This window comes from Lonchura striata, chromosome 8 (genome assembly GCF_046129695.1).
Source record: "Lonchura striata isolate bLonStr1 chromosome 8, bLonStr1.mat, whole genome shotgun sequence".
NCBI lineage: Eukaryota > Metazoa > Chordata > Aves > Passeriformes > Estrildidae > Lonchura > Lonchura striata.
The window spans coordinates 7,399,049-7,413,945 of NC_134610.1; the positions used below are offsets into that span (position 1 = coordinate 7,399,049).

The 14,897-nt window shown below is 38.1% G+C and overlaps 1 protein-coding gene across 1 annotated transcript in view; it reads left to right on the forward strand.

Moving 5' to 3' along the window:
* The window catches only part of NCKAP5 (NCK associated protein 5), a 220,590-nt gene that overhangs the window by 103,554 nt on the left and 102,139 nt on the right, over positions 1-14,897 (forward strand). The window contains exon 5 of the mRNA XM_077784917.1: positions 2,987-3,136. Coding sequence (XP_077641043.1) covers positions 2,987-3,136 — 150 coding nt within the window. The remainder of the gene's footprint in view (positions 1-2,986; positions 3,137-14,897) is intronic.

A 14,897-nucleotide genomic window follows, 5' to 3' on the forward strand; every position in this document is an offset into this window, starting at 1 on the left:
TTCTCATCAGGCTGTTGTGTTTGCATCCTCTCATGGTACAGGCATGTATCTTAAACTCATTGGGCTGGGGAGACCCAGAGTGGAGTCTTTTTTTTTTTTCTTTTCTTTTCTTTTCTTTTTTTTCTTCTTCTTTTCTCTTCTCTTCTCTTCTCTTCTCTTCTCTTCTCTTCTCTTCTCTTCTCTTCTCTTCTCTTCTCTCTTTTCTTTTCTTCCCTTCCCTTTTTTTTTTTTTTTTTTTAATAGCTGTTTTATGTCCAGAACACCATTTCCAACTGTTACTTTTTCCCAGAAATTAAACTGCACTGATCAGCAGGAGAGCACTATCTCTGCCTTCGCTGGACTTCGCACCAGGAAGGATTTTGTTATTCAATTTGAACACAGCCTGCCTGTGACTGTGCAATATGTGAGGCACAAGCAGAGACTGCTCAGGAGTGGCAAAAGATGCTCTCTGGGATTACACAAGAAGTGTAGGACTTCAGGGAGAGAAGGAGTAAGCTACTTTACTCATTGTTTGCTGCCTTCAGCACGCTCACCCCAGAGCCCTCTGCAGGATTTGTCCAACATCCCACAGGAGATGCACATTTCCTCTTCCTTCCCCTTCCTTCCTCCCCAGCACTCAGCTGCCTTTGATTTTAACAGATTTTGCACAATCAAAAGGTTTCTGTCATTCCAAAAGCATTTGTCACCTCACTCTCTAGGGATTTGACTTCTAGCACAAAGGGTGCTTTACAAATCCCTGTTTGCTTTCTGGACTGTGGATTTTCCACTCTGCCCTCACTGGACATCACCCAGGCGGAACTGGTGAATGTGATGGGGCAGTGCCCTCAGCCCATGGCATTTCTAAGCACAATTTCTAAGGTTAAAAGTTTTTCCTCTCTTCTGCACCTTTTCCGTGGCTGAAATACAGAAATACATTTATTATTGCTCAGTAATAAACTGCTTTTGGAGCTATGTCAGCTGTACTTCAACACTCAGGCAGGGGTAACAGCAGTAAAGTGTCATGAGGTATTCAAATGCACATCAGAGTGAAATGTGTGTTCTGATTGTGCCACTAGTGTGCAAAGTTCATCTAATTTTGTAATTAGAAGATGAAAAGGTTACTTTTTCATGTGGCTGGGATTTACTCTCTGAGAAGCTGCATTTCTTCACTTTCTGTAATTAAATGTCATAACCTGTGCTTTCTTCTACTTGTCCTTTGAAATTGCTGCCCTGACTTTGTGCAGGAAAAGTGACTCTGTGCATGTGTTTATGTTTTCTTCTATTGTTAGCCACATCCAATTCAGGTCACATCCCCTCCTAAAAACAATAGTTTGAATTTGAATTGCATCAGAGATATACCTTTGTCATTTCTTTCCCCTGAGTTCATTGTTTTATCTCAATGCACTCCTTAGGGCAACTTGAAGCAAAAATGGTTTAATGGCTCTTTTTCAGATACTTGATTGTTGCATCAGCGAGTAGCAAGCATGAAAAAACAAAGCCCAAGAACTATATTGAAGTTTCCTATGTGATCAGGGTAGCAGTCATGTTGGAAACCTGATGGAGTGGCTCTTTGACATCTGTGTTTTGGGGCACAGAATGTGTTCTTTGCCTCATGGTTTGTGTAAGGATGTTCAGTAATTAAGCCCATATTATATAAAACTAATTTTTGATTAAAGTTTTAGCATAGTAGTAGTCAATTTCTAAGCTAGTTAATATTTTAAGAAGACATTGTTGGGAATGTGATCCAGACTGATTTTTTCAACATGTATTTTTCATATAGTTACCTATATGAAAACCTATAGTTACCTATATATATATATATAGGTTTAGGAAAGATAATGTCTTGCTATTACCTCTCAAACACTTGTATTTGCACATTATTCAAGCAAGATAAGTTCTTTATGAAGATGCACACTTCTGTGCTTAGAGTGCATGTTGTGTAATAGTTATGGGGAAAGCATCTCAGTTTTGGGGTAATGCAGAGATCATGAATGTCTGAACTTTTGCACATAATTATCAGAAAAGCACACGAAGATGCTCATTGAAGGAATTCTCTAGATTTGCTTTGACGCCCAGTATTTATTGTTGATTTATCTCACATTTTCCATTCTCAAGCTGCTTGGGAGTTGTCAGACTGCATCTGCTCATGCAGTTAGAGAAGGTGGTTTGCAAGGTAGAGCCAGTCCCTCCTGTGTTGTGCTCTGATGGTGGTTCACCCTCAACATCTGTGGAATTCTCTTTCTTCCCCTTTTGCTTGCCTTGACATTTTGGACAATGTTTTGCATTGCCTGCTTGTAGTCTTGGTGTTTTCTTTCTCTGTCTCACTCTGCCTGTGGACAGAGAGCTTGGACAGATAATTATTGGAGTTAGCAGGATTCACTGTTCAATCCTATGATTTCTACAGAACTCTGGTAAAACTCAGCAGTCTTTCAGAAGCTGCAGCTGGTAACAACTCAGGCTGACTGACTAGAAATAGGCTGGGGCACTTCTGAAAGTTTTGTTGCCAGTCTCACTCTCTCCAGTTATATGCTAGAGCAGATCTTAAATCACTATTCATCCTGTAGCAGCTTGATTCTCAGCCCAATATTTAATAATTCAAATATTAGCTCTAGATGAAGAAGGGTGAAAGACATGAAGTGTGAACATATGTTAGCTTTTCCTCAATAAACTGCTTTATTTCTCAGTGGCAAAATGCTGCCACTGAAAGCTGGCATGTTCAATGTTCATTGCAACTTCTAAAGAAGAAAATGGAAGATATTAAAGAAATGACGAGTTCTGAGTTTTAAAAATCTGAAGTAGAAGTACCAGTTAAGTTGTGCATACACTTGCAGAATTGGCATAGCGTGTCACAGAGCCTTCATGACTCCACTTATTTAGTACTTTAATCATGTCACCAGCAACTTCCTCTGTCTTTTTTTCATTCATATACAAGGGAGAATTGGAGATATTTGCATAGTTAACTTCACTTGCACCTGTGAGTAATGACATTTTTAAAAAATCATTTCAGGAAAAGCTGTCAGAAGACAGTAGGAGATGTAAAGAAGGCATGGAAAAAATTCGCACACGGGCAGATGAGGATTCAAGAAGTGAAAGCAGCAGCACTGAGGAGGAAAAGGAAAAAACAAAATTGCTCTTGGAGCGTTTGAAAGCTCTGGAGGTAAGAAGCACAAGAGTTTCACACATAAAAGACCACCCTCCCCCCTGCCTCATTCATTTATGGGCACTGAATCACCCTGTAGTATTAATCTAATCTTTCACAGTTCACCTGATTTCATGTTATGGGGTATTTTTTTCACAATTCATTTACCAAGGGTGAACAAGAAACTTAGAACCACTAAAAGGATTCCTCTCTAATGCTGAGCATCACATATCTTTAAAAGGAACTTAATACATTATTTTAATTCCTTTGAGACCATTCAATAAGAAAAATTGCTTTTACTCGTTTTGTTTCAATTATTAATATTGCAAGACTAATATAGGTAGTTTAACAACTGTCATAAAACTAGTTTTGCTCCAGTGTAGTTTATTGCTCAGTTTTTAATTGCTGGACTGCTTGCTTGGGAGAGCTCAGGCTTTTTTACTGCCAGGCTGTGGAAAATCTATTTCCTTGTGGACCTCACGGAGAGCTGCACACTCCACATTTTGAGTGCATTTCTGGAAAATTAGGATCTGCAAAATACTGCACCTTGTGGTAGCTTCTAACTAGTGGAGAAGTTTCAACGTTTTCTAAGGCAGACATGGACAAGGTGCAGGTAAAACTTTAACCACAATATACATGAACTTATTTTGTGCTCCTTGATAGAAGCATGGGCTTCAATGTCTATGAAAACATGAGACTGCATATTTGTCTAATTTTTAACTGCTGCAAAGTTAAAATGTTCAGTAAATATCTTACTGAAGTTGTATTTTTCACTTTTCTAGTGTGTCCTCCATTCTCTTCTGTTCAAGCATATATGTAGCATTATAGGTATGGGTAAATGATTGCCTTAGAATGATCTGAGTGACATTTTGCCTGTGTAAGCTGTTGGTAGACAATAGATTTATCACTAGCACTATACATTTTTGTTTAAGTATGAAGGCCCTTTTACATTATAATTTTTGGGTTGAGCTGTACTCTGATAGATTAAGACTCTGGATTTTTGTTCTTGAGGACTTTGTTAAAAGTAAAATATGAACAGTTACAACCAGTCCTGTTTGCATCTAAATACAGAATCTGAAATCTCAAAGGTGTGGGCAGTTTCTGCAATTTTACTTGAAAGGCTTAGACTGTTTGTAAAATAAAAATATGTAATATGAAGTAACTCTAATTTTGCTCTGGGGAGAAAAAAATACATGCTACTAAGTGTTTAAGACAGTAGAACTCTAAAAAAAGTGTACAGTTTAATGTAGTCTTGCTTTATCTGTTGATGGAGAATGACTGTAGGTTCCTTGTGGTCTTTTATTTCCAAAATATGCATGATTTCTGTTTGCTTTGCCTCATTCTTAATCAGTCTGCATGACATTTGCAGTTCTGCATGTCTCCAGTTGGTAGGGAGGTGTTCAGTAAGGTCACAGCCTTTATCAGTTGTGGCAAATTGCCCAGATGCAGAAAGCAGCACCAAGGACAGGCAGGATGTGGTCCAGGGAGGGCAGTGGAGACTTCTCCTGACTGGTGGCAGGGCTGAGCAGTGCCTTGCTCAAAGCCACGTTAGAGAATGCCAACACTTCAGGATTAATCTACATAAGGAGTGTAAGGAGCTATCAAAGGAGAACGATGAGCTCCACGGCCAACATTAATTGTGATCCAATATAATCAAAACAAAGTGTTGTTAACTGTGTGTTGTCTAACATTATGTATTTTTGCTGCATTTTTCTCGTGAAGAATATAAATTGTAGTGTCAAAGACTGTAGGGCTTATTAATTAAGAGACTTTTTTAAAAGTTACGTGCAATTAGCTGTTCTAATTCTTTACTATTTTCAGACTAATTATTCTAAATATTTTATTAGTCAATGTAGAAAGGAAAAAAAAATTACTGTTTGTTAGTTTTTTGTGCTGTGAGTGTCAGGATCTTTAATCTTACTTTACATGATTAGATGTTACTGAATTAATGGAATCAGAAAGGCTAATAAAGTGCTTACTAGAATTGGTCCTCCATCTGTGCCCTCTAGAATCTGAGCACTGCCTATAAAAGAAGCTGTTAAAAGTAATAGAGTGTGTGACCTAATCCATTAATGCCTATTAATATAATTTAATTAATATCATCAGTGGTAAGAAAGCTTTTGATATTTCTTCCTATTAGTTTGTTTGTTGCTCAACTGTAGTATGTGACAAGCTGCTCTGTTAGGGAATTGTAGAATTATTTTATTCTCCTCCTCCTCAGCTGAGTTCACTGGCCTGTTTCTTGGCTGAGCTCTTAAAGTCTCTACAAAGGCACATATATTAGAAATTTACATTTACACATGTGTATAAATGTATTTGACAGTGCACACCTAAGAAAAAGCCTGCACAAATGGTGTGAAGTTTTTATTCTATAGAAGCTTAGATCCAGCAGGTATTTTTTGTTCTGGTTAATACCTTCTCTTGGCTGCTCACACAAAAAGTTGGGTAAATCTGAGCTAATTTTCCAGTGAATGATGTACCAAAAGAGAAAAAACTATCCACCAGCTCAGGGATAAATGGGTAGCTTCTCCAGATACTTGTACAATAAAACAGATTATTTAGCTTCTTTTGTTTGGAATGTCTGTATGGGATAATCATTCCTGTTCCATACATAGAGCAAATTGTTTCTGCCTTTCCTGGCATACTGTAGATGTGAGGTACATGGTGGTTTCTGAGATTGGGAAAGAGCCTGTAGTCATCCTGGTCAGGTGGACCTGGAGCAGGAAATCTAAGAATAAGAAAATGGGCAAGGCTTCATTTTCACAGGAAACTTTCTTTAATTAGCTTCCTCCTTATCATGGGAGTTGTATTTAATTTTTTTTTTTCTCTCAATTGTATTGCCAGATATATTTCAGTAATACCTTTTATTTTTTTATTACCTACTCTTTATGCTAGAAATTTTCTCACTGAACAGTACAAATCAGTATAATAAAGTATCTTTGCAGTCAGCCCAAGTGAAAGCTATCATATACTTTGGTAAGAGATATCTACACATATTCTCCCATTGCTTCTTTTGGCTATATTTTTTTTACATCCTTTATCACTTACAGCAAATCCTATTTCCACTTTACTGATTGATAAATACCATATGTTTCTAATCAAATGAAACAGATGACAAATAAAAAATCCTTCACACCATCTTGTGTCCCATTTTACATAGTTGAAATTAATTGTGATTTCCTGGATATCAAAATTCCTTTATGCCTTCAGCATTTTTAGTTGGCTGCTCTTGAAATGCCATTTAATTTACTTCAGTAGTTATGATCAAATGCCTTCTAGCTCTTACAAAGAAAAAAAAATTCTTTAATATCTTCTCTGTGTATTTGGAGTGCTGCAAAAAATGAAATATTAATGAAATATGGTGAATAACATATGAACTCTGTGGTGGAATTTCTTTTTTAAATTCTGCTTTCATCACCAGAAGAATTGTAGCCAGAAATATACAAAAAGTATAATTTATTCTGGACATGCATCACCTCCCATACAGCAATTCCAGATTTTTTCACTATTTTCACAATTACAGTAAAAGAATAATGTTATATTTCCAAAGTCACATACATACATGTTAGAGATTTTTCACAAAGCCTTAATTTGCTCTCCTGGGTATGTTAGGTGTTATATGGATTTTCATTTCAAGATTGTCCACTATTTCTTTTTTCCAGCAATAACAATTTACACATTTACAGTCCACAGAGGGAAGCTTTAAGAATATTCTATATTACACAAACAGTGTCTGTAAAGGCCTTAAGAGTATCCCAAAGCTTTGTTATCCAATATGGAGCTTTGGGTTCTCTGCCCCAATTTAGCCTCAAATGACTGAAATGCAAGCACCAAGCACCTGCATAATTGCAAGTGATTTAAACTGATATACAGCTTTAATGTCAGTCTTAATCTAAACATGTCTGTAAAAGCTATAGTTACTTTGATTTTTAAAATTTAATCAGTGATAAATACTGTGTCAGCTTTGAAGGCTTGTTAAAGTCTGTCATTTGCACAGACATTTATGCAGAGAGGGTAATTCAATATGAATTAACCATGTCTGACTCTGTGAAATGCTCCAGCTCTTTTGGATGTCCTTCTTTGCAACTGCAGGAGTGCAACTTGCTTAGAAAGTATTTGCTTTTTGCTGCTCATGAGGTGACTGGGACAGAGCACAGCTAACACCTTGTTAAAACCACAGTATTTGCATTCAAAATTAAATAAACACGGGCAAAAAGGAGGAGGTTCCCCTGGTTTGCCAAGTGTCTGCTTCTCCATCTGCAATGGGCACGAGTTCTTTCAGCCTCCAAAATACTGATTGAGGGCTGCTCCCAGCCTTGCATTTTTCAGCAAACCACTGGGGTAGCATTAGATGTTAACCTTGAAGTTATTGAATGAAAAGCCTAATTCATGTGTGAAAATCTCATTTCTTGTGGGTGAGTGAGACTCAGTGAAAGTTTCAGTAAACTAAGCTGCAGTAGAAGCAGTATCTGCTGGGGTAGAATCATGAAACCACTCTAATTTTAATTAAATAATTTTGCCCTCTTACTCTTTGCAGTTCATCACAGAAAGATGTGTTCTGTTTTAATAAATTGAGCTTTGGGATAAAACTCACTCAGGATAATAAGCTAAGTGTTCAAATATATTAGAGGAGTAATTTCCCTTTTATCATCACCATTAAACAAATGAGGAAGTATGTCAAGTATTTCCGATATTATGTTTTTACTACTCTACAGAGGAAGAAAGACATGATGGCAATGAACTATGAACTATAAAATAGAAATATGAGAAGGGTACATAATTCCTCTGGGTGGATTGAGAGGATATTCCTCTGGGTGGATTAAGAGGATAACTTTGAATGGGATGCTGATGGTTTTTATTTTGCTGTTTATTTTCTCTTTTTTGTTTTTATTTGAATGATTTTCCATGTTCTGCAAGGTAAAAATGTTAAGAAAACAAATAATTATTTTCTTTTCCGTGGAAAGAAACACACCATATGCAGAGGCGAAAAGCCCGAGTTTCTGAAAATATCTGTGAGGAAAGACTTCATGTTTATTGAAAGTCAGCTGATTCACTGGTGTATAGGAAATGTGAATCACTTGACTTAGATGCATAGAAAAATCATGAAACTTTTAAATATTTTGTAGCAACATTCTAAAAATGTTGTAGCAACCAGTCTTGTTCCAGCCCATGTGTTTAATCTGATTCAGCCAGAAGCCTCTTCTTAGCCCAATGCCTTGGCCATCCACACAACTAGATCCATTATGCCAATTTGTCACAGAAGACCAACCTACTTAATTCTAATTATTGGATGATTTTACTTTTAAATCTTTTCAGGAGACTTTTATAATTCGTTTTCTGAACTGTGCCTAAGAACTCTTTTGTTTTTTATAGCAAGGGATCAGACAATGAGGTAGGCAAAGTCTTATTTCCAACCTTACACGGTGGCTATAATCAATCAGCACAGAATTGCATCACTGCTTTCAAAACCAGCCCAATTTATTCCAACTCTTTCCAGATAACATTATTGGCAAACTGTTTCAACTTTCCAAGTGCTGAGTAAATTTTAAATTAAAACCTAACAAGTGCTATTAAGCTGAATGTTTCCTATAACCTGTTGGTGCTTGAGCTCATCTGCTGTAGGTCCTCAGTGGCTCAGTTGGTCTTTGAGAAGCAAATCTCATGGTTGTTACCTGTTCCTCCTTGCCTTTGTGCCCCGGGGAAGTTTCCTCCTGCAGTCTGTCCTCCCCTGCTCTGGCTGAAGTCCTCAAAATCTCATCTTTCCCAGCTGTTTGTACCCCTCCTGCCAGTTCCCATCTTCCACCGTGGCTTTTCCAGCCATCCCTCCAGGGTGTGAGGCTCCAGAGCTAGCACAGGGTTATCTGTTGGGATGTTACTGGAAATAATATCCTCATATGGATGAGGGCTTATAGAAACCTCTCCTGGGCAGACTGTTCAATTCACTTAGAATGTGGTGAGTATTAAGAGAAGAGGATGGATTTCCTCCCGATGTGTAAAATATTTATCTTTCTATTTTTCTCTCTCCTTTTATTTTTTTTTCCCCTAAGCCGCTTGAAATTCAGGGCAACTTCTCTTTTGGCATAGAAAAATCAAGATGATCTAGTAGGGATATGAATTTACAACAGGGGTGTTGAAAATAGCTCTGCCCACTGGATGTAAGAAGAGCTGTTCAGATTTACTCTCATTGCTGTAACCATATCCTGCCATCACTAGGGACAGATTTCTGATCCACTGTTCACCAAACAGTTCCATCTCCTGAAATGAGAGAGTGCCTTGGTAAAAAGAACTGTACATTAAGTCATTGTCTCCGTGGTCCAAGAGAAGGCCATGCTTACCTGCATTTCTCTCACTATTCAGTTCAACAGAAGCTTAAAATGCTTTTTAAAATCAACCTTGGCACCTCCTGGGAATTTTAGTCTGAGTTACAAACAGTATTGTTTTCTTTTCTGATTAAGTCTAAGGGAAAATAAGAGAATATGGAATTGCATCTCCTATGCCACACCATGGCAGTGGTTCAGAAACTAAATGTTTTGGATCACAATGTGCAGAGCTTCTGAAGGTTTAGCACATACTGAAAAGGTAAAAGCTTCCAGATCAGCTCTCTGTTTTGTACTCTCACATACCCACAAAGCAATAATATATTGAAATAAGCTAATTCAACCAAGTGCTCAACAGAGTATCCTTCAACTCTTATTCCTGTTCTGTTGTGCCTTAGACCAGCATTTAATAGTTTTCAGCTTGTCATCGTGTCATACCCCATCAACTACTTGCAAATTTTGCTGCATATCAGAATTTTTCTCCTTTAGCCTGCTCATGCAGTAAGCAGGTTTTAGTGAGAGTTACTTTCCAGCTTGAGTGCTCATCACACACATCAGTGTATCCCAGTGAGGTACAAGGCACATAGGAAAGGAATGAGTAACTTGTGCTGTTCCTGACTTCTTCCTTCTCTAGGCAGAACAATATAAAATGCTCTTTTCCAGGATAGTGACTCCAACATCTTGCATGGGGGAGAAAATACAATATATGCATATGTTTTATATGCGATTTTTTTACTTCACATTAATATTTTAGTCAGGGTGCTGTTTAGCATATCCTTTAGTTCACCTACAGTGGTGATTTTTTTCTCTAAGTTTTGGTATATATATTTTCTGTAAAAAGCAGGTAATAAATGAATTGTTTTCTAGGATTTTTCCAAATTCCAGTCCAGTGGCTCTCTCCTACAGCTGTGTACCACAGAGCTTTCTCTGTGGTACTTAGCTGGCTGACATAAAAACAGTCTTTATATAGTTCAGAGTATTGAATATGGCCAGAGGAATAATGATTTGGTGCCAGAAGGTCTGAGGAATAGGTGTAGTCAGTGAAGAAAAGGTAAGTCACAGAAGTCAAGGAAAATCATTTTGGTTTTATTAAACCTGTCAATTTTTCTCTATTGTAATGAATGTTAACTGTATTCTGCACACAGTCCTTGCTAGGTTGCAGTGAAGGAATCTGCTATTTCAGTCTGCCTTTTATAATCTAATGATAGTTTTTCAGTACCCTTCTTTCCAAGTGTGTGGTGCCTTCTTGCAGATAATCAGCAGTTAATGTAACTCACCTTTTTCAGCAATCAGGCATGTGGTACAATGGAGAATCCACTCTCCCCGTGGAATGGAATGAGATTTCCCAACGCTCTGTTATAGATCTAGGTGCCTGTGTTTATCCCCACACATCCATCATTGCAGAGAGTGAGACTCAGTAATTTTTTTAAATAGTTTCTCTCAGCTTTGCACTCTGGGCCTGGCTCTCCACAAGCCTTTTCTGTGAGTGTGCTCATTACTCACAGTGGCACTTCTTTCAGAGGAAGGCTACTATGTGACAGAGATTTTTAGAATCACATCCTGTATTTTTAATTTACATACTAAAGCATGCAATTTGGTTGGCAGTAATGACGTTCTACAGTTCATAAACTAAATAAATAAGTTGCAGTTCATTTCAAACTAACATTATTTTAAAAATCCCAGTATTCTGTCAACATTCTCCACTGGCTGCATAGGAAATCCCAATTAATTTACCTCAGCTGTTTGAGCTGTATCCCTTACAACTCCTTGCTTAGAACAAAGTAAAATTATTTATCTTTTAATTTCTCCTTACTAACATTGAAAATGCTTAAACATTATTGATGTCTCACGGTGATGTACTTTTTCTTAATTTGATAGTTATTTCTTTTTTGTTCATCTTGTAGAAATAAAGCATTGGAGATTATAGAAGGGATGCTGGGCAGGTATATTTACACTCATACACTGGAATTAGGGGCACTGTGCTGAATTCTACCCTGTAAGGCTTGGGTCCTGTGTTGGGAAATGCTTAACTACACATGTGAAATCTGTATGATTAACGTACTCTTGAAATTCAATATTCACTGGCTTTATTATGCAGCTAATTTGATAGTCCACAGCAGAAAATACCCAAATGATTATTTTTAAGTCTGCTTAATCTGTCATGGTGACAAGCACAGATTTTAAGATTAGTTATAAATATATAGAGAGGATAGATAAATCAAATGTGGAATAGTCTGACATTGGTCCATTATGCATGAAACAGATTTTTGCCGATGGTTCTGTAGATACCTGATTATCACTAAGTGTTAAATTTCATTATATAGTGAAAAAAAGCTACACATGGATGCATTACAGCCTCATGTGCATGGATGTGGATAGCTACATGGACATTTTAGTGTCTGCTTCAGAAACTATTAAATGTCAAGGAGAGTTTTGTTTATTCATAAGGACAATCTCTTTTTTTTCTGTTTGTTTTTGGTTTTTATTATGTTTTCACATATTGCCCACCCCTCCCAGTTAAATTGCCTTTCCCCATATGGGGTCAGATCCTCAATTTTTTTTCACTTTAGGCTGAGCATCATTCCTCTGCTCCCCAGGTGGGAGAAATGGGTCTGTGCTCTTTCAGGAATGTGCAGTTCTCACCTTCCCACACAGAAGGGAAGGTGATCATCCCTTCCTGACCCCTGGGCCCATGTTTGCTGAGCAGGAGGAGTTGTGGTCACCTTGCCAGGCAGGGCTGCCCAGCTCCATCTGGGATCTGCAGGCACATAATGCCACCTAGAGGGCAGAGCTCCTTCCCTTCCATCATGGCTGGTGACACTGCTCTTCATCTTTGTGATTCATGGGTTTTCCTATTCCTCTTCTGGGTGTTGTGTACTCAGACAAGGCCAAGACACAGCAATTATTTAGGAGAAGTGCTCAATTGGTGATTACAGCTGTTAATAAGCCTGCAGGTTTCTTTCTTGTCTTCGGTCAAATGATCCCTTCCTCCAGAAAAACCCTTCTGATTTTAAGTGTTCTGGGTCTCAACATTTAAGTTCTTCAAGAAAAAGTTATTTTAAATAGAGGAAGCAAGTAATACCTGTATTTTTCATTCAGCTTTTCATTAAACTCTAAGAAATACTTACACATTTACTACTTTGCTATACAAAATCCTGCAAAGTTATTGCAGCAACAGTTTCAGATCAGCTGAGAAATGGATGTGAGGGTCATGCATTATGTGAGACTGCTGTGTGTTTAAACAGCAGTTAAAGTATTTTCTTCTATTGAGTCTGTCCTGCTGCAAGACTTAGTTAGAATTACTCTTAATGGTAATCTGGAAAGGAGTGGAGGCTTCTCAGCATTGAGGTCATGGGGCTGAAATCGCTGAAGTTTCTCCTTAATTGCCCCAATAGCTCCTCCTTTTTCATCCTTTGAAACTTGCTCATTCAGACCTTAGATGTGTCAGAGAAAAGTCTGTTGCACCCTCCTTGGTAATTTCCTTCAGTCCTATTTGATGCCATTATACTTTAGCTGCTGTTACCAATAACGACCATTAGAATATTCTTTTTATTAAATAACAGTGACTGTGCTTTCTGTAAGTTAAGTCTGATCTGTATCTCATAAAAAGGATTTTGTAGCACATTGTAGTGTCTCCCCAGTGCCGTGCAGAGATTGCTGTTACACACATACATGTATAAATTTGATTCAATTAAGGTAGGAGGTGTGAAGCAGAGAAAAACGTTCTGTTGCAAGCTTTATAAACAGCATCTTCTTTTTATAGAATGCTCTGCCATGCAAAGTAGTTCAGGTAGCAGAAGCAGTGTGGTTGCATGGAGCAGATTTCATTTGAGCTAATTGGCTCTTCCTGAGAACCAGAATATTGGCCCCAGCAGAACAATGCAGGAGCAACCTGAGCCAGCTTTAGCAGATCTTTGCAGATAGTGTTGACATAGCTTCATTTTTAGGGAAACAGTCTTCTTGGCCCCTCTGGCACAATATAGGATTTTTCCATTCCATTTATACTCTTTTTCTCAAATACTTTGCCCTTTGCAGTGACCCCAAAATTTTACCCATTTAGATGAGTAAAAATAGATATTCTTAGTTCATTGTAAAAAGGAACTTTGCTAGTATTAGGAAAAACCTGTATTTTTCACAAAGACATTGAATGGAAATAAGAGATGAGAATTGCTTCTCTTTTTTTGAGCAAGTGATTTGCCTCGCTGGTGACATCTGCCAGGCAGGAATATTTCCCAATTGCAGGCCAATCTGACAGAGCAGTAATGTGATCAGCTCTAGGTATATGTGACATTGCATAGTATTTCATACATTGATTTATTTTTGTTCCTTTCTCTACATTTCCCTTTAGGCCAATTGATTAATCACTGATCCTGCTCTTGAACAGGAACTTTTTTAACAGCAACATTTCCTCATCTTTGATACTGATGTTATTTATTTGGCTATCAAATTCAGACATGTGAAGGTGGGTGCAGTTCCAGTGGTGCACCTGAGCTGTGTTTAATTATGTGTGATGTAAATTTGGCTCATCCTGCAGATCAGGGCTGCTGCTGCTGTGCTTTTCCCACCTGAGCTTCTTATCAAGGCTCCCCTGAACCCCATCAACTTTGACCTGAAGTGTGTGCCATATGAGACTGCCATTTTTAGCCAAACCTTGTTTTTTTAAGGACTTCTGGTTTGCCACATTCTCCCAAAATTGTGGTCTAAGGCATTTCTTGGACCTCTTAGAATGTATTTTACCAACAAATGTAAGTATGAAGAACAAAATCTGAGACAAATTTTATATGCTGAAGAGCAAGGTTAATAATTGAAAAAGACTTTAATGTAACACAGTGGCATTTAATAATATATAATTACAATAGAATTTGATTCCATGTAGCTGGCTTGAATGCATATATTTCTGTACAGATTTTTATTTTCTGTTTTCATAACATACAAAGCTATAAAAATATCCAAGTAGAAAAATTGCTCTGGCCCATATCTCTTGTGTGCAGGAAAAAGTTCCCAACAGGCCTCTCATTTATTTTGGTATTGTGGGATTCATTTTTGTCCTGGCAGTTGGTTTCCTTAGGGCATCCCTATTAGTGGTGGAAGGTTCCTGTTATAATTGTGTGTCTGCCTTGGGAATAGTGTAACAGATCCCCAGGCTCGTGCTCTGTACATTTTGGGGAGTCACTCTGATTCCAGGTGACCCAGCAGCAGCTGGAGCTGCTGTTCCCATTTCTGTAAGAGAAACCCAGTCCATGGATCCAAGGGCACGCCACGGTGTGAGCTGTGGCCTGGGCAGTGTGATGGTCAGAAAAACCACTGGAGATGAGGACACTCACAGCTCAGCCAAGCCAAAAAGCCACTGTGGATGGACCTGATGCCATCAGCTCAGGAGGAGACATCTCCTGTATCTAGGTAGGGTCACAGCCTGATGCTGCCACATCAGCCAGGTTCCACGGGGTCCTTATCCCATCTTC